The sequence below is a fragment of the Paramormyrops kingsleyae genome, chromosome 14 (genome assembly GCF_048594095.1).
Source record: "Paramormyrops kingsleyae isolate MSU_618 chromosome 14, PKINGS_0.4, whole genome shotgun sequence".
NCBI classification, from domain to species: Eukaryota; Metazoa; Chordata; class Actinopteri; order Osteoglossiformes; family Mormyridae; genus Paramormyrops; species Paramormyrops kingsleyae.
Genome location: NC_132810.1, coordinates 22,076,639 through 22,097,109, shown reverse-complemented (window position 1 = coordinate 22,097,109; position 20,471 = coordinate 22,076,639). Strand labels below are relative to the sequence as shown.

The following is a 20,471-nucleotide window of genomic DNA, read 5'->3' as shown; positions in this document are numbered from 1 at the left end:
TCCAAATAGCGGGTTAAAATGGCAGAAAAGGTGAATAAAGGAGGGAATGTTATTTTACTTAGGGGATAGTTTCTGATAGCCCCATCGGACCGGGTGTTGTTACATTCTGGTAGCCCGACAGGAAAACTTGGTGAAAACTTGTCCTGGTAGGTCGGGCTAGCGATTTTGTGAGTCCAGCTCTGAGGATGGATATTAGAGCTCTGATGTTAAGTTGTTTAGTTTAACTTGGCATAGCTGGATGGAATTTCTCATACTTCACAGACCCATCAGCTATTAGTTCTTTTTATTTTATCCAGTCATATCACATTGATGTATATATATATATTTTATAACAAATAGAGTGCATTTGGAACTTAGAAAATATGCTTTTAAATTCTGACATTCCTTTTTATTGGAAATGTCTTTTATGGTTAATTACTCATGGTTTTAATGATAATTTTTATTTTTGTCGATTTCCCCTCTGCTGCTGTTATTATTGACCTGATTCCTCACTTGTTAATAAAACTCTTAGATAAATAATTTATATAGTAAGATCACCAGTGTGAGTTTTAGGAGTTTGTTTATGCTTTTAGCTGACCACAGTTATATTACTTAATGCACAAGTAATTTCTTAATAGCTTCTTTTATTGCCTCAAGCATTTTAAATCTTTCTACAGTACATTCTGGAAAATGTATTTACTTGAGACTTTTACATTTTCATCACAATTTACTTGTTTTTCTGATGCATGTACAAATTGAATTGCAAGCCCATCATTGCATAATTCTGTTAAACTGGTGAAAGACAATGTAATTTTCTTAAAAGTAGAACTTGACTGATATATTGGTTGCTGATGAATGCATGCCTCTTACGTTTACGATTAGAAAATTAGCCGTATCACTGTAGAAAATGCTGCATACAATATTCTTCCTGAGTTATAATTTACTCTTATCCTATATGTCTGTAATCATGTTCAAAGGCATACATAATATATCAGTTTTTAGTGATCAGCAGGGAATGGAAAAATTGTATTACACCACTCAAAAAAGATATTGCACATTTAATTTGCTCATGCTTGTGAGTTCAACAGTTTTTGTAAGATAAGGTAGCTTGTTTTAAATTTTACAGATTGACAATCATATCAGAAAATAAAGCACTGTTATATTGGTGTATAATAATGATCTTTTGGTGTAAAATCTGTTGGTGTAAAGTATTTGGCAGAATAAAATTTGTATTAGTTGATATTGGTTTAGCAGACAGCTACTTAAAATACTGGATACAAAGATATATAGGCCAGTTGTACAGTAAGTTAAAACATCAATATCTTTTCTCATGTTGGCTGCCATTAGCAGATTAGTTGTATTATTATTGTGAGGTGTCCTTGTTGCATTGTAGCCCTTAATGAACTAAGAACAGTGTCTATATAGACTTCATTATGTTCATGGCAAGGATTTGGCCTGAGAAATTGAGAGGCTTGGTTGTGGAGATACGATCTTGAGGTTATGGTGATGCATCCAGGCTGGGATAGTTGCCTGATATGACATCACTTGGAAAGAGAGCCTCAGATATGAAGCAATTATGGTATTGTGTTCTGGCAGTATAACGTTGAGATGGAAAAGACCTGTACCGTTATAAATTGTCTGATCTTTATATAAGTTTTTGCAATTGATTATCTGTTAAAATAATTTTCGTTTTAGAAATCATTTGATTGATCACTTGATTTTATTGGTTCAAATTAAATCATTCACTGGTTTAATTTCGTTGGCATCCACACATGCACTGGTTTGCAGCAGCCTGTGCTATTTGCAGTGATTGGTCCAATCAATGTGTGACTCTCCATGTTGCATAGTAGGAACAAACTGGTAGGTCAAGGCTGTTATGTTACTGTAGACTGTGAGGCTGAACTGAGACAACCATTATCTGTAGGCCAGTTTTGCAGATCCTGGGTACTCTTGACAGAGATCCATACCAAGTTTGAGTCTAAGATTTTCCTTGCAATTCAGAACCACTTTACACTGATAAGAAACAAAATAAGCTATTTAAGTAACGTCAATTTCTCTCTTACAGGTTTTATCTTGCGTGTAAACATAGCTTAACTCTAGATTTGCCTTTCTTTCGCATTCTTTGCCTGAAGTACTCGTTTCAACACTCTGACTGTACTGCTCTTAAAAGTGTTTTTTTAACCCAAATTTTAAAATATTAATTATGTAAGAAATTCCGCTGTAATTACTGTTGTTTTCCAGTGCTAATTTCTGTTCATTTTTACTTTAATCTTTAAATCTTAAAATTTCCCCTATCTATAACGTATTTATTACCACCTCTGGCGGCATGCAGTTGATACAGCGTTTAGTACAACAACTTCTGCAAAACAAGAAAGGAGGCACCCCTCAGCTCAAAATATTTACTTTTAAAATTCGTGCTGTTTTTAAGGTCTTGCAGAATTCGCCAGTCCCCTTCACATGCGGCTTCTGTATTTGTTTCCAGTGGCCCTGTGTTGTGTCTTTTGAAGTCATATTTAGGGACTGTTTTGCTGCTGTTATAGCAAGGACACTTAATACAACATCAGGAGTCTGAGGCGAATTAAGAAACTTACTGGAAGGCAAAGTCCCCTGTAAACACATGGTGTGTGTGTGTGTGTGTGTGTACCTCTAGACCCTCCTTAAATGAACAGAATGTATTTTGGGGTTTAGACAATCAAGGGAAGTAATTCTACCTCGTCTTGCATGTCAAAAGTGATGCTTAGCACAGTAAACTTAATTTCTGGATGGAGAAAATCAATGCATGCCAGTTTGATACCCTTAAAAGAACAAGAATATCAGTCTGATTTTGGGAATAGTCATACAGCTTGGAAACTTTCTAACAAGGTACCACAGCTTATCTGCATTATATGTGATCGCAGACCATTCTCTTATTCTGCCAGTGCATCGTCTAACAATATAAAGGCACTTAATATGCTGAATGTTTTTTTTTTTTGTCTGACTGATGCAAACAAGTGATCCAAAATCTGGACTGTCCAGATCCTGGAGTCAGTCAGAGTAAACTTTCGCAACAAAACGAGGTAGCTAGTACAGAACGAAAAGCTACCCATAAATAGGAACTTATAAGAGATTAATATTGAATAGCAACTTTTTGATTACATTTTTAGCCTATCACTATGAATTTGGGATGGGGAAAAATAATGTAATAGCGTATAAAAATAGGACTATGATTATTGCATTCATTTTATTTTGAGAGGAAACACTTTCTGGGTCTTTGCCTCCACATTATTTTGTATGTGACTGTTTGTATGACCAGTGAGCTGCACAAGTTTGCCGTTCACTCTATTTATACTCATTGAATATTGCCATTGGCCCTAACTCATTTAATACTTGGGCTTGAATTTGCATGAGGTTGCTTTAAGAAGGACCACACTTGGATGTAATTTAGGTCTTTCTGTCTGCTTTCAGCAGAGTCTGGCAGTACTTGGAGGTTTTGGCACGTTTTCAGTGTTTTCAGAAGCAGCCTTCGCCCGAGCCCAGCTACGGTAAATGTATTGGGCCCGAGAAATGCTCGCTGTTAATAAAAGCAAATAGTGGCTTTGAGACTGCAGGATAACTAAAAACGATCAAATGGTCTCCAGGCTGCTAATGTTCTCCTTTGAACTCTGAAGACGTAGCCGGCTATTTTATGTCAATTGGCAGATACATTATATGTATAATTCAGTAACGTACAATCATCAGAACTGGTCTGTCTATGCTGATCTCAAGAGTGAGGTCCAGACAGACCTTGGATCTCTTTGTCAGAGCTCTGGAGTGTCAGATAACCTCTCTGGAAATATTTAGGATTTCAGATTACCCACTTTTTACGCACAGCTTTGGGGATTAATCTCTGTGCACATGTGACCAAAGCGTGCAGCAGCAGTATTGATGCTTTTCTTTTTGGGTTAACTGAATATTCATGCTTTTTTGATATGCAGGTGTATTGAAGTGACATGATGGAGGTAGTCTGGGTTATCTTATTCTCCTGAGGAGACAGCGATATGCGACGAATGAAATGCGTCGATTAACTAGGTGGCCAAATTGAAGAATGTCTTCGAACATAACAGCTGGGGTACATTTGTTTTATATTGGCTTTCAGCAGAATGGTAACGAATGACAATGCTTGTGTTACATTCAAGACAAACTTGGTGCTTCATGGTGCATGACACTCTTTTATATTATTTATTACTGCATTTGTGACGTATTTTAAAACACAGGATATTTCCATGAGGAGTGATGTTCTGTTGTCATACTGGCTTTTCAGATTGACTCCCTTTGGAAAAGAAAAGGTATATATGTTTGCAATAATTTCCATTAGAGCTTTTGTGAAGTCAAATCAAGATTTTTTTTTTTCCCTTTTGGTCATAGTTGAATCATCACTATAATTGAATGTTTTGGCAGGTTTTCATTGGCTTCCACACATACATTTATTACTTGTGGAAACGTATTGAAGCCACTTGCGGCATGTTTGCCAATGGCTTTATCTCGCTTACCTGACAATCTGGCGGAACAGGAACTTGATCATCACCCACAGTGAATGGAGCAGAACTGTAACTTTGTGATGTCATGGATAATTTTTCAAATTGAAACTATATGGAAAATTTGCTTAATTTTAACCAGTTTTATTAAGTGTATTTCATACAATGCGTTATGACTAGTTGAAATTTTAAAACTACAGTTGCCCCACCCCCACCTCATCATTTATACCCCCAGAGCTCTGGCCAGGTTACGCAGTTCTTGTCCTTGCAGTAGCCCAGGTCAGTGTGATGTTTGGGATTATTCTCTACTTTGAGCAGTTGGCTCTACTTGTTCCCCATATTTTACGGAACTGCGCAAAACATTTCTGGTTCTAAGATTGAAAAATAATACCTGACTCAAGATTCATGTAAGAGGTAAAACATGTCACTGGGGGGGTCTCCATATTGAAGAACATCTTAAAAGGTCCAGTTCAATTTCAACACTGCGTGTAACCAGGGAAATCGATAGCTAAAGTAATGTATAAACAAAGATGTGCTCACTGGCCATTACTACCACATTACTGTTACTTTAAATGTTTTTTGTTTAATGTTCTAAGTCATTTTTCTGAGAATTCACATTACTGGTTTTCACTTTTATTACAGACCCAGGGAGTGGTAGAGTAAAAAGGTCAAAATTAAGTGTTTTTTTAAGCTACTGGTGTCAAAACTGTGGATTGGCCTTGACCTGCAGGCTGTGTTACACACAGTGTTTTGCAGATTCATTCAAGAGAACAATATCGGAAGTCTATACTGTATTAATTTGTCAATCAATCATTCCATCCATCTTCCATGATTTGTTGCCCACACAGTATAGGAAGACAGGAATTGGTACCTTGCATGGGATGGCAGCCCATCGCTGGGCTCCCTCACAAACTTAGGTCAGTTTGGTGGCTATTGAGAGAACATGGGGAGAACCTCTAAAATCCAGAGAGATACATGGAGTTCTGGGTGGGATTCCAACCCCATAACCCCGGAGGTGTGAGGCCGCAGTGTAAAACCACCCAGCCGGCCTCCCTAACCAAAATAGGATAAAGTCATTAAAATTCTTCTTCGAAGTCTTAGCTGTAATTTAGAGTAACGAATCAGCTACTGCTCACCGAGCTTCTGCGGTTTATCGAAACTTATCATTAGCTAAGGTGACCCTGGACTCTTCCATGAGAGGTCTGTGGTGAGCCGTAGTGCTTCTGGCTACTGGCCTGAACTGCAGCTAAATATTGCTATTAAATATTTGCCTTGTTTGGAAAAAAGTTCTGGCGTATTGATATTGGAATAGTTTAAGACGCTATGGAAAAACCTGGCATTCAGCCAGTTCTTGGGATTCAAATTTTTTTTCATTTTTTTTTTTTTTTAAATGCATATATTTCTTGTACCTAATACTCTAAATCCGGTGGTCCGATAAAAGGATTGAGCCCCCGGGAACATATGAAAGTGCTGGCAGTCAGAAAGTGCGTGAGTCACATCTTTATGATTTCTGGTGAAATGAAATTAAATGAAATGCATGTCTTTTAAGTTTTAAAGAAATGGGTGATTGGGACATGAGATATCATTTAGGAATATTTTCTTTAATTCACTGTTTCTGTTGGAATGTTGATCTCTACTCACTGGTTTTTCATTTGTTGATCAAATGCATGGTATGTTTTAATACCATGCAAAATCACGTGTTAATGTACGTGATTTTTCATGGTTCAGTTTTGGTGTCGCTTTTTATCTTCCCACCTTCCGTCCAACCTGCTTGTGTTTCTGCGTACTTGCTGGTGGCATCTGTAGGTCACCAGGGTTTTTTTTTTGATCGCCATCGTCACAGCTGTGTATCCCCATTTAATGCATTTTGCATTTTATTTATTTAGTGGGCATTTTTATCCAAAGGGATGTACATTTTTGAAAAAGCATGATCTGGCAAGTCCCTATTGCATGTAGGGTTAATAACACACAGTGAAATCACTCTGCTGACCCTAGGATTTGAACTGGTGACCATCCAATCACAGCCACACCGTCCTAACACACTGATCCACACGCCGATCCCAAGGTGCCTCGATCCGCTTGCTGGATTCTTACCTGCCGTGTTCCAGTGGACTTGATTTCAGCCCCTCTTCACCATAAATTGCCGTTTCCCTTTAGCCATTCTTCATCATCTACATTAGTGCCTCCAGATCCTCTGTTGCCACCATCATCGCCTAGCGGTAATCTTCTCTAACATTAGCGTCTCCATATTCTTCAGGCTGCACTCAACAGCTGCGAAAGTCTATTTTGCTGTGCCTTTAACAATATTTCTTTCTTAATAGAAAACAGCACATGATTTACTTTCATTTTTTTTCCTTTTATAGCACAAATGATGATGAGGGCTTGGTATATTCTGGTGGGGAAATCATCTATCTTATCAAAATAAAAACCCTCAATTTTTATTTTGTCGTATGAAAATCAAGATTCCTACTTTGCATACTGTTTCAGTTTCTAGTTTTTCCATCTGTAAACAGAGCCTGTGATTTTGTTTATGACCATGGATTCATAGAAAATATTGAGGATTACTTATTTGTTTAGGGAGCATGTATTAAAATATTTTTTGGGGAAGTAGATGGTGATGTGATGATTAGGGGAGGATAAATATTTCTGTGTTTTGAATATTATGACCTAGCTAATAGTTTGGGGCGGAAAAGTCTAATGACTGCTTAGCAGGTTTTGAACTTGGGTCAGGTAATATATAGGGAATCTCTCTTTGATGCATATTTGAGGTTTCTATTTTGGTCACTGTTTACTACACCAGGGTTTCTTTTAATTTATAATTTAATCGGATTCTGCAGTTCTAATTTATTCATTTACAGAGTTCGAGCCATTGGACATTTGTTAACAGAAAACAGAAAAGTATTTATACCTAAAATAAAAGTGGCAAAAAATGTTGCAATATGTATCCCTGTCGGTCCAAGGAATGCACTTAAGCTGGTTATTGTTTTTGGTGAAAGCTTCAGATATTTTAATTACACAGTTAGGCACAGTATTTTTCAGGCCAGGAATCTTAATTAGATGGAAGATGGTGGCTTGTTTTCACAGTCCCATGGAACCCAGTGTAGTCTTTTGGCCTTTGTTACAATTGAAATTGTCTCTAAGTTGCCGATATATGCATTTTTGGTCTATACATTATAACTGTAACACCCATGAACTGCAGATGATTGGTCATATGACATAAAAATAAATTTACGTTGCAGGTTTTTTTTTCCCCCAGTGAATCAGAATAATATTCAGTGATATGAAGTTTTTAAATATAATATACATTTATATCTCCTATTATTCATTGTTAACTGTTAATTATGTAGCCTGGACAGCTGACGAAATTGGTCCTTATGCTGAATACTGTTAAAAGATCCCACGGTTTTTTAATGAAATTAAAATTAAATGAGTTTGGCTTCAGTTAATTGTGTTTAGTATAACCGTCACCATGACGTGTTGTTGTTTATCGTGTCCAATAAAAGATGTCAATATTGTTGAGTGCAGTGAAGAATGACTCCACTCACATTAAACATTTTCTCTGTTTTTTTTAAAGCAGTCTTTGTTTTATACACAAATGTAGCCAAGAAATTCAGTGTTGTGTGAAAAAATTTGGTATTGTTTAATACATTGTTTGGTATTGTTTAACCCTAATTACTGAAGGACAGGTAGTGTGCATGGCCAAGGAAGTAAAGCGATTCCTGCTAAGCATGCTCTTTCCAAGATTCTTCTGAATCTTTCAGAAATCGCCTACATAATGCTGAAATTGACCTTGAGCGATCAGCTGAAATCTTTGTAGCTAGCTATCTTGAATCGTCCTACAAAAGCTTAGGCATTCTCCATTTGCTTTCATAGTAGACAAATGATTGCATTATGCAAATATAAACAAGGGCCGGCTTCCTTCCAGCAATCAAGTGCAGAATAAGCTCATTTATTGTAAAGGATTTCGCCTTTGTTCATCATCCCAGAACAGGGAATGGAAGCTGGAGGAAAAAAAAACAGTATTGGCTATTCAGTGTAAGATACTGAATTTTAGCGTGGAATTTTCTTGGTTTGGTTTTCTGAGACTATATGAAGAGTAAAATAGCTTGAATGGGCCTCTGATTGTTGTATTTTTGAATAATGAATGTACAGTAGAAATTCAACATGTGTTTGGGATTTTTGAAGAGAAATGTTTTGTCCCCTGCCTGGGATACACTGATCCGCTATCCAGGGTGTTCCCTGTCTTATGCTCTGTACGTTCCAAGATCGTAATCGCCGCTGAGGGGGGTAGCTGAAAAATGAATATTGGAAATGAATGAAAAAAGGAAGGATTGGATGAATGAATGAGCAGATGTTCTTAAATACCTCTGTTGGCTGTTTCTTGGTGGTTCCATTTGGCCTCTTGGTATCACATGAGCATTGATGCATTCTAAGACCCCCTCATTTACATTGAATACTCTCATTTTGTCTACATTCTGGTCTTGCCTTTATGATCTGAGTGTGATTTGAGTGTGAATATATGGTCGGTGGGAAGTTGCTTCTGAAGTTTTCCTAGTAGCTGTGCAGAGTATGTGAAGCTAGTAGCTGTCTAGTTTTGCTGGGAACCTATCCTCCAAACAGAATATTTCTTATGAAGTTTTACCTAAATGTCTAAGTGGACTCCTTGAAGTAATACATCTAGTATTACTCCTTGAAGTAATACTTCAAAATCTCTTGAAATGGAATGTGGATATAGAGATACAGCTAAATTTTATCACGGGGAAACCCCACTACCCGCTGGGCAAATTTTCTTGTTACGATTTAAAATAGCGTTGCTTTTGAAAATACCATCAAAATACCGCACACTGCAGTGTAATGAAAAATTATGAAAAATTAGATATTGCCTCAACCTGATTTTAATAACTTAATTAGACAACACGTACAGTGACATTTTGGACATCACAATAGTAATAAGCAGGAATTAAAATGATGATCATGTCTTGGGTAGATGTGCTTGCAGTTTTTCTAGCTGTTGAAAAAACTATACATGCAGACAGAAAGCTAGTAATTTCCTTTTATAAACCAAGATAAATCAGTAGTAATTCAGGTGTAGTCAAACAAGTATTATGCATGTTTTCCTAGATCAGTAAAAAGTTTAATGATTTATTTTTCCCTTGATAGTTTCCCATGTTGCTCGGTTTAACTTTCACACCCCCACGTTTGTCTAGAATCAAGGAATCTGCGCACATCTGTTTCTCAAATAATGACGTATCACTCTAAACAGAAGGTGGGCTGCCTTGAATTTTTGCTGATGAAAAGGAGCAAAATAATAAAAATATCAGCCTTCTACTTACTGTAATTGGTAATCTTGGTAATGCATAGGAGTCCTTATTGTTGGGGAAAAGGAGCAAGTTTCTATATGGTCACTGTTATGGGTTTGTGGTTTTTAATAATTTTTCCTGGAGGTTTGACTTTCCTAAACTGTCTAGTCCATTAAGCTTGATCCATTTGTGTTGTAACACCCTATCATATATGTCATTTTTTTTCTATGCTGTCTGATGAACCGTTGATCTCTGGGGCTACCATCTCCATCCCTATGGTCTCCTTTGCGCTTCACATACTCTGCACAGCTACTGCACTTGTATTCAGACATTTCCGTGGCTGATTATTGTTCTCCAGAAGCCTGTTTTTCCCCTCATAAACAATTCCCACTCCTTGCATGTGTCACCCATTCCCCTGTTTGGTCCCATAAACACTTTTTTGTATGAGTATTTACTTTAATATGACGAATTGTTCCAAATAAATACGTAACTCCTCTTTAATGGTAATTTCACATCTGTCTTTAGGACCGGCTGTTAACGTTTTTTCACCCCTATTTTTGGCGTTGTGATTACAGTAACTGCTGATATACGTAATTGTCCTTTTTTTTCTTGTTAAACACAATTTAAATGGATTTTAATTAGCCAGGAGCATTTTAAAATGCAAAAATTGAGTATATACTCAATAAACTAGTTAATCTTTTGTCTTAATTATGATTGTACCGCTCTTTGTTGGCAATAAATCTTAAGCAGGATTGTGCAGTAGTGTGTCTTGTGTTGGCCATCTCCACTGTTCACTGAAAGAATTAAAAATGCTTTTACAGTGGTGCTTCCCAATCCAGTTCTCAGGGACCCACAGCCGGTCCCCGTTTTTGCTCCCTCCGAGCTCCTTGCCAGACAGTTCACATTTTTGCTCCCGACCGGGACCTGGGAGGGAGCAAAAACGTGGACTGCTGTGGGTCCCTGAGAAGTGGATTGGGAAGCACTGCACTACAGCATTTCCTAGAGAAGCTTGTAATGTGAGGGCTGCTGGGATTTGAACCCCAGGTCTCTCACTTCTTCAATCAGACACAATTCATAATGTTCTGAAGCTCAATGAGGTAGCAAATTCGCCGCCAATTTCCATGTCCCTCATAAAATGCTGAAGTGTGCATTTGCTATTTAGATTTGCCGTATTTGGAGTAGGTTTTACTATTTGTGGTTTCAGATCCAACCAAACATTGTTGCTATGGTCTAAGGAATAAATGTCAAACAGCTGTACTCTAGTATTTTTAGAGTTTTTTCTGCTTTATTTGAGTGTTGGTTTTGCCTACCCAAACTTCTCTATCTGGTCTTGAATTGCTCTCTATTATTGTATTTCTGGTCACACCAATAATAATTAGTATTACTGTAGTTTTATTGCTGTTGTAATTAGTATTGTTTATTGTTTTAGGCTTTGAGTGATTGATTCAATATTAAAACTGACATTGTGAATACACACACTTGCGATGTTAAAACTTCTAGGACTCTCACAATATTTAGGTGAGAGTGATTAAGGAAACATTGTTTTATGCATCTTTGTTTGTTTGATGCCCTTTAAAATTCTTTCAGCATATATGTGTGAAGTTTGCGTTCCATTTTAGTTCTTGAATATATTTCTTTAAATCTGAAGCCAGTTCAGTTTGCGATTTTGGCGTAAACCGCGAAGCCCTGACTGGGCTTGAAACTATAGTAGAAGCAGCGCTGTACTTTCAGAAGAAGGTTACAACCATCTGATGCCATTGATGCACTGGACCGTTCTGTAGCCTTGGCTCACAGAGAAATGTGGCCACTTGATTTTAGTCACATCATTCCATAATAGGTTGGTTTCCACGTTGGCGAAGATGCTGGCCGCATGACAAGGAGGTTACCACGATACTCTGGACGCATGGGCTGGTGCCCGCCCCCGGATTTTACTGACTCACAGAAGCAAGTCAGCGTGGCCCCTGCGCATATGGAATCACTCTGGAGGACACAGGAACAGGGGGACGGTTTGGATAAATTTATAAATGGGTGTTCTCTCAATACACAAACTTTTGGTGCATGGAACAAACAAAAAAAGCACATTGTGGTCTCAGATGGTAGCAATTCCTTCTATGGAAAAATCCGCTGATGATTAGTTAATCAAGTGCGTTTGATTAGCTACACCTGGCTGCTACTTACCCTCTTAATTCCTATGGAAGCAGTAAGGGTGCACTTCATTTTTCACACACTGCTTCTGCATTTTGGCTTCGTTTTAGTTAAATAATGACATGGTGTACTATGTCGTGTGTTGCTGTTCATCTGAGGTTGTGTTTACCTAATTTTAAGACCGGATGATTTTCTTGCGATGATGTCCTGATGCGTAAAACCTTAGAATTGACAATTGACTTTCTTTTTCACATGAATGTTTATATATTGTGCAAGTAAGAAACTTTTTGATTGTAAGGATCATCTTGACATCTGCTGTATCACTTTCATTTGTTTGTTTGTTTTATTTATTTATTTGACTTTTCAAGGTTGGGGACACCAGATTGTCCACGCTTTCTCTCCCACCCAGCTCCCTGCCAGACAGTCCACGTTTTTGCCCCCTTGGGAGCAGGAAGGGGACAAAAACTTGGACTGTCTTGGAGTCCCTTAGGACTGGGATGAGAAACACTGCCTTAAATTTTCCAATACCATGCTGTCCTAGTATATTATACAAAATACTTTATTACTATCCTGATCTCTGCTTCTGCCGACCAGATCGCAGTTAAAGCTTGGGTCACTTCAATTGTCCACGCATTCATTATTATTTATTTTTTTAATTCTTTATTATTATTATTATTATTATTATTATTATTTTATTACGTTGTTAACCATTGTTCTCTGAGTTCGCAACTGTTTTCAAGACGGCGGTTGTATTGCATTTCAGAGGCAGGTTATTTGCATAACCGATCGACAAAGAAAGCATTTCAAATCCCACCCCAAAGTACCAATAAAGTACCCCACTGGCCCTTTTGCTATATCTGTTTTGGTTGCCCTAACTGAATGGCCATTTGAATGTTTCCTTTCTGTTGTCAGACATTTATATGCCGGTCCTGGATCAATCGTGATTGGCACAGTCATGTTTTGTTGTGTTTCCCTTTCCACTTTGAGTGTAATATACGTTTACATTTGAGGAAAAACAAATCATTGCAGAGAATCGTGATCTCAATTCTAAGCAAAAAAAAATTATGATTCACATCAGGTGAGGATCAGTCCAGTCTTTACAGACACATGTGTCTGCTTAATCTGGAGTATAAAAGTGCAGGCAGAAAATGGTTTGGCTGTACTTAGTATGTATACAGAGGGATTGAGCTAAATAATTGTTTCTCACAGCATGTCCAGAAATTGGCTTGCACAGTGTTTTCTCCTATTGGATGCGGTCAGATCAAATAAGTCCATTGTCGATATGATGAGGCAGCAGTATGTGCCATTTGTGGTCAGCCTTTGCAAATGTCATACGAGCACCTTTTGTCGTATGTCTTTGTTAGGTAAAGCGCTGTACTCAAATATAGAGGATGTATGGCTGGCATTAGCAAATTTTATTGCGAGTCTTTCATCCTGTTCGTGGTACCAGCCAGGTGCTGAGCCACCTGCGGCTTAGGATGTGGTTTTACTTGGGTCTTATTTTCCGACACTGGGGAAGCAGGCTGACTCTGACTATGCAAAGAGAAGGGGGCGGGGCCTCGCTGTCGCCTTGTCAGAGTGCCCTGACCTTCCCCAGTCTCTCCAAACTTGTCATCTTATACTCTCAGCCACCCGCACCATGTCTTGAAGAATGACCGGCTTCTCTCATATGCCCGTCTTCTGCTGTCTGGCTAAGCACCCAGAGGTTCAGGATCCATCCAAGGAGCAGTGTGCCTCTCTGCTGGTGGTCGGAAGGGCGCAAGTTCGAATTCCATCCTCGGCAGAATGGTTATATGTCCGTTGGGTCCTTGAGCAAGGCCCTTAATGAAATGCTTCGGGCAGGTGCTGGATAACTGGCCTGAACCTATGCTTGGATCCCCAAGCTTCTCTCTCAGCTGTACATATGTGTCTCTCAAAGGAGTGCATGCTTGGATATGTGAGAAGTAGCATGGCAGTGTAGCTATACTACCATACTTGTGCAAATGGCAAATTTGAAAAAAAAAAGACATCAGTCATCAGCCAGCCAATCACCCAGCCAACTGCCTATCCTGTTCCCTCAGTCTGCACTGTCACTACGCTGCACCTTCCGACTGGTCCGTGTCGCATCTGTGGTTCTGATGAGGCTGAGATGGAACCATGTCCAAGCAAGAGGTTTTCCTCACTGAAACACTCTTGCAGCACTGGGAAGCACGTTGCGTATTTTCCTGACATAACTGCTCTCAGATCAGAACTGCGATCTATATGACTGTGCATCATTACAGAAATATGTCAGCTTCCTGCTGCACCAATAAAGACGTCAGACAAAAAAAAAGACAGCCATTTTGGTAACAATGTGAGGGCAAACCCATAAGGTTTGGGTCAGGGATCGGGCATCCGGATCTGCGTACGAGAGAATTAGGGCCTTGTTCTTTATATGATTCATAATCAGTCAGGTGAATTGAACGAACGTGCAGTACTGCAGTATTTAGAAGAATTTTTGTATCTTTGTGCAGTTTTCATGCTGTGATTGTTTCCTGAGCACCCAATGGAAGATTGCACTCAATAAATCCCTTCAGAGGTGGGGAAATTTTACATATGTTAACTTCGTTGCAATTGCAGCACAAAAAAACATTATGCTTATACTCTACCCATCAACCAGTACATAGAATGGTATTGATAAAATATGGCAGACTTGTATTCTACATTATCCATGAACATAACCAAGGTTACTTGGTCTATCGTACTTATTTTAGATATTAGAATAGATTTTGATGCTGTAAATCCATCCACTACACTTCTAGGTGTACTCCAAATCTTTTCTAATTTCTTTACAAAACTTGCTCCCAACTGAACCTAAATGTTTGCATCCTTGACATTGTGTTGCTAAGGTCAGGGGAGGTTTCCAGAAGCAAGGGCTTAATTCTCTCCATTTTTAATTGCGCACAGTCGATTAATTAAAACTAAGCACATTCCTTGGTTTACAAGGATCATTTTGGAAGACTGCCTTCATTATGGGGGGAAAATATGGTTAACGAACTTTAGAGCTAGTGGGACTGGCATGGGGGGGGGGGGGGGGCTCTGGGTGGCTCCTCTAAATGCTTCAGTAACAGAAGCTGTGGTCGATTTTAAAATGCTGTTTGTGCGTATTTTCAAAATTACGGACACCAACCATATCCTGTTATTGAATGAATGCTATTTTTACAGCATTGTGACTGGGCCGAGGGCAGCTCTGCAATTCACCTTCCCAAGATCCCACTCGAAGGATGTGATTTAGCCGAATGTTTACTCATACGTCGTAGTGTTAGCGTTACCTTATTAGCGGCATTGCCTCTGTGGCACGAGCGGTTTCTGGGCGTGGCTTCCTAAGTGCACACTAATTTTGCCATTTACTGTGGTCTTGTGTTGGTGCAACACAGCCTTGATGTCGGTTTGGAGTTTGCTATGGTATTTTTAAACAGCCCAGTTCACTGTTGTGCTGGGATCCGTTTGTGGTCATATTTTGCACATTAATGTACATTATAATTGGGACAGTTGACCTCTGATGTTTCCCAAGTATTAGTAGACCTAATTATCGCTGTGGGAAAAGTGACAAGTTGTGATCTCCCACATAAACCATTTTATATTTAGCGTGGTTGATTAGAAATCCATTTATACAGATTAATGTGATCAAAACACACCTGAGTTTCTTAAAGATAATATCTTTGGTCTGTAGCATTTCTTTTCACTCAATTTTGCAAAATACCATCATTTTGCTTCTTTGTTCTGGACTGTCAACCAAAAGTAGGATGTTGATGTGTAAGATTAAGATTTTCATTTAGGATTTTAGGCAGAATGCTTTTAATAGAACCCTTTTGATCATCCTTATGCAAATCACCTAGGCTTGGTCAAAGTGTGCTTGAATGGTACAGCGTGATTCTTGTTAACAGATGTTGTTCCAAAAATTCAGAGACTGATTTTCTCCCTAAGTAGGAGTGATATGCAGTTTGTATGGAACATGAATAGGGAATAAATAAAGTAATATTTCTCAATTTCTGCTTCAGTGATTAAAGACTGTATAAATGATATTTCAGTAAAAATGACACTTATTAATTACATTTATTTATGCTACATTTAGCCTCCTCATTAATTTCATGTGGGAGGAATATTGGAACCAAAATTATTTTTGCCTTTTAAGTTTACATATGGGGGAAAACATTGTACAACAATAGTGTATAAAGCCTTTTTGACAGCATTCATTGGGTGTCGTTAGGTCTGATCACTCGGGGCTATAGTCCCGATTATTTTAGGCCCAATGCCAATCTTCCATAAAAATAATAATAATAATAGTCAAAACTCAGGTAAACTTGACTTGGCCCCTGATTTTTTTCAATAGCTAGAAACGACCCTGCTACACTCCATTTATAGTTTTTTTTTTTTTTTTATGTAAAAAATGTTTTCATGTAGTGTTTATTTTTACTTACTCAGCTTGCCATATTTTTTTATAGCAGTGCTATTAGTCATTTAAATATAGTTGTATTTGTTTTATCTGTTGGTTCCAGGTAGTGTTACATGGTAAAAAGCTTAGAGATTAAAACCAGTTACATATGTGTGCTTTTTTATAGGATATAATTGCATGGTTTAAATGAAAGGTTTTAGCGTTAAATAGAGAAACCATGTAATGTCGTATTATTTTTTTCAAAAAATCAAAAGGTCTCAAAACATTTTCAATGTGCTTGTCTCATTGCTGTCTCTAGTTTGATTGCTGCTATGCCAGATTATGAAGCATATCATCTAAATGTTAAAAATGGCTATAATTTCAAAAGAAAAAAAAACAAACTATTGTTTGTTTTGGCTTTTGTTCCCCATACCATCTTTGCTGTTAGCTTTTGCCACTTTTGTTAGAATAATAAAGTGGACAATTCTGAGTTAGACCATGTTCTGTTCAGCTCCACCCTGTTGATGCAACAGCACATTAGCCTGGAAACTGTAAAGGCAGCTCATTTGGTGACACACATTGCAGATACATTCTGGAATGGAAATATACTAGGTTAGGAGAGTAAAAATAAATTTTCAGCTTAATTGGGGGCATCGTTAAGGAGAGTCACCTGAAATTTGCTGTTTACATGAACCATGCTGTATGATGATGATTGCTAGAATAATTTTTTTTTGATGCTGAACATACCATGTTTTTGAAAATATCTATGTATATATATTATATAAATTTTACACACAAATGTGTATATCCGTATATGTATTGTAGTCTGGTTTATCGCAGTATGTATGATACATTTATTTGAGTGCGTGTATATATTGTGTGCCTGCATATCCCATGAAAAGTTGTCGTAGAAGTAAGGCGAGACCCATGGGTACTTGTGTGGGGTGCACCATATGTGCACAATTATATTCCTGTTTATTGCAGTATGTATGTGATACATTTTATTGTTTCTTTCCATTCTTTCTAATTGCATTTATCAAAGACTTTGATGGGGCTCTGAAACAGAGTTTCCTTTAGCCCTATAAACTGAACTTTATTTTGAAGGCTTTGTTGAGACTACAGGAAAACCTTTTCCTTATTTTTCAGAGAGGGAAAAATGATTGATCATTGTCCAGTCAACTAGTTCTAGAAAGACTGTTGTCTCGATAGTTTCCTGGTCAGAACTGAAGTTCTTTGTGACTAAACAAATGGAACGACTTATGTAACTGGATTAAATTATAGATTTTCCTCTGGAAGTGATTTAGATCTGTTACATTGAAATCTATTTATGTGAAGAACAAAAACGAAACTGGGATGTAATAAAAGATAATTGACAGGATTATGGGGGTGATCTCTGTGTTCAGCTGTAAAGTGTATCTTTCATTTAGTTGTATTTTTCCAGTTAATTTTATTTACAAGAATAGTTAGATTCTACTAGATGGTCACATCTGTGTTCATCCAGTCTACTGCTGAGAAAATGGTTGTAAAAAAATATATTTTATTATAAGGCATGTGTAATTATTAAATTAGATTGCTCAGTGGTGGGACTGTGAATTATAACAGAAGTACAAAAACATTTTGTTGGGCAATAAAAATAGTCACTAGGTCATTTTAGAGAAACGATAAATCGTAAACAGAGGCAAACAGGCACCATCTTATCAGCCCATGTGCTTGACAGGTTTTCCCTATAGGATTAATCTCCTCCTGCATGCAAGACTTTGGTGGCTGCATTAAAAATGGATTAAGCTGGTCCTGTTTCCTTTGTTTAGTGCTACGCGTAGCTTGAAGGGCAGTGTTCAGCAGGAGCTTGTTGGGAAGTGATTCTGTCTTGTATGCGGTTCCTGAGTATTTGGGTCAGCCGGTGTTAAAAGACTCTAATAGATCCAGATGCATGCGATGGCTTTCTTTCATGTATAGAAAACGTTTACTTGCTTGCTGAATTGTTTTAACTTTTTTTTTTTTTTAAACATAATTCATATTTGAGTGTGCAACATTATTTATTATAGATAGACCATTTTCAGGAAGAAAAATAAAATGGTTAAATATTAAAATGTTTTTTATTTCCCCTAATGCTGGTGTAGACTTATTTTTTTTATTGGTATAGATGTAAGATTTGGAACCAAATTTTCATTTTATTTTAGAATTAATTTAAGGGACACATGATGAATTAATAAATACTCTTGGCATAATGCTCTGGGTCCGGGTTATTTTATGAGTATTTTACTTAAGCGTAAGCTTCAAGTAAAACTGTTTAAATACCACATCCCACAAAGTAGCAAAATGAAAAACTGGTTTAATGTTTAAAAAAAAAAAACTGTAAAGCTTTTCAGGAGAATTACATTCAGGCTGTTTTCCCTGAAGTGCTTGTCTCTAGGAATGCCAGGAACTGTCAATGAACCGTCAAGTTGGTTTTCAGGCATTTTTTTTTTATTTTTAATTATTGATGTGTTCTGATACCCTCAGTGTCATCAATGTCAGAGGAAAGTGTCTGTGGCCTTGCTGTGGTTTTAGTTTCTATTGGATGCAACCACTGCACCCATAACTAAGCCCTCACACTGTGAGTAAGCTTGGCATGGTAAATGTGGGAAAAGTCTTTTAAAAAAAAAAAAAAGCTGATTACAAAGAAGAAAAAGGGGCGCAAGGTGGAAGAGATATTACAGATGTGGATTTGGGACCGTAGAGAGTCTTGTGGTTTGGGTTCTAGTAGAGGCCTCTGTGTACTGTGTAAAGGATATGACTTTAAATGTAAGCAGGGATTTACAAAACTGGTGTGCAAGTACACATTCGCCATATAAAGAGATACGAGAGGCAACTTGTTGTCGTCGCAGCGAAAATTCATGCTTTATATGCATTCACACTGTTATGACAAGAAATGCATTTTAACCTTTATACAACAAATGAAGTGCACATTTCCCCATATAAAATGCACGGTAATTTATTGTGATTACAGCTGAAATGCACATACAATGAGTACGCATCTGCGCCTCACACATCACTTTATATGACTGGTGCGTATTTGTGTACCGGTTATGTGCACACCTGAATATAAGTGCTAATATAAAAATATATTGTGACTTGTCCTATCAAAGCCTAAGCTGAATGAAAAAATTAGCAAAATTATTAAATGTAGAATCTGTGTTGGAAAAGTGGATGATGCTCACTCATTTATTTTTGAAATCATTACCCCCAAAATAACGTTTCTCAGTAGTTTCAATGATGTGGCCAAATTTAAATTTCAGTTTATAGGGATGAATCTCCTCTCCTTTAAATTCTCTGATAAATTCTGTGTAAGAGAAAGGACTTAACACTGAAAATGGTTCTTTTGTGTATTCAGGCAGAAGCGGTTTTGGGTTTGCGCTCCACTTTACACATTCTTTAATTCCAGAACCAGAGCTTGTGTTTACAGTGCTTGTTTAGATCGCATTTTGCCCATTGACCACTGTGTCTGTCTAAATTGGAATTGCTAGATTTTCATGTATCTTCCAGTTTCATTTAATATAAATCATATTGGCAATATTGATGATTTTGCCTATTTTTGTGTGTTTTTCAGGTTTGCTTTGGGAGATACTCGCAGACCCCTGCATGAAACTGCAGCTTTGGTGGAGGACATCGTACACACTCAGCTTGTCAATTTGGTAAATAACGCAAATATACATTACAAACCCTGGCAATATTAACCTTAGTTTTTGTACATTTTTCTTGCTTGGCAATCGAATGCTCGTTGCCTTAATACTGTAGGGTGTGTCACACCATGGCTGCTGCGCTCAGAGAAAGCGTACGCTGCTCATTGAGTTGGTGTCCAGTTCAGCTGTACGTGGTGACGTTAGAACTCTGTTGGGGACTGTTGTGTGTCCCTGCTCACAAAGCGGAACAGTCACGCAGATTGTCTAGGTCTCTTTAAATAACAGCACGCAACCGTATATGAAGCAAACCGCGTACAACAGTTAAGCCTGATAAATAATTCAGCATATCCCCATCTATCGGAAAACAATGAAGATTGAAACTGCATGGACTTGTTTATGAAGTGAATGTCTACATAGTTGTAATGCGAATAATAACATCTTTATTTATGTAGCACTTCTTTTTACTTGTACAACATACAAATTGCTCAAATTACCAAAA

General features: G+C 37.7%; 1 protein-coding gene across 6 annotated transcripts in view; it reads left to right on the top strand.

Annotated features, from left to right (window-relative positions):
• The window catches only part of supt3h (SPT3 homolog, SAGA and STAGA complex component), an 86,113-nt gene that overhangs the window by 27,970 nt on the left and 37,672 nt on the right, over positions 1 to 20,471 (top strand). For all 6 annotated transcript variants that reach the window (XM_072698834.1, XM_072698837.1, XM_072698833.1 and 3 more), the window contains one exon: positions 19,900 to 19,984. In XM_072698834.1, coding sequence (XP_072554935.1) covers positions 19,900 to 19,984 — 85 coding nt within the window. The remainder of the gene's footprint in view (positions 1 to 19,899; positions 19,985 to 20,471) is intronic.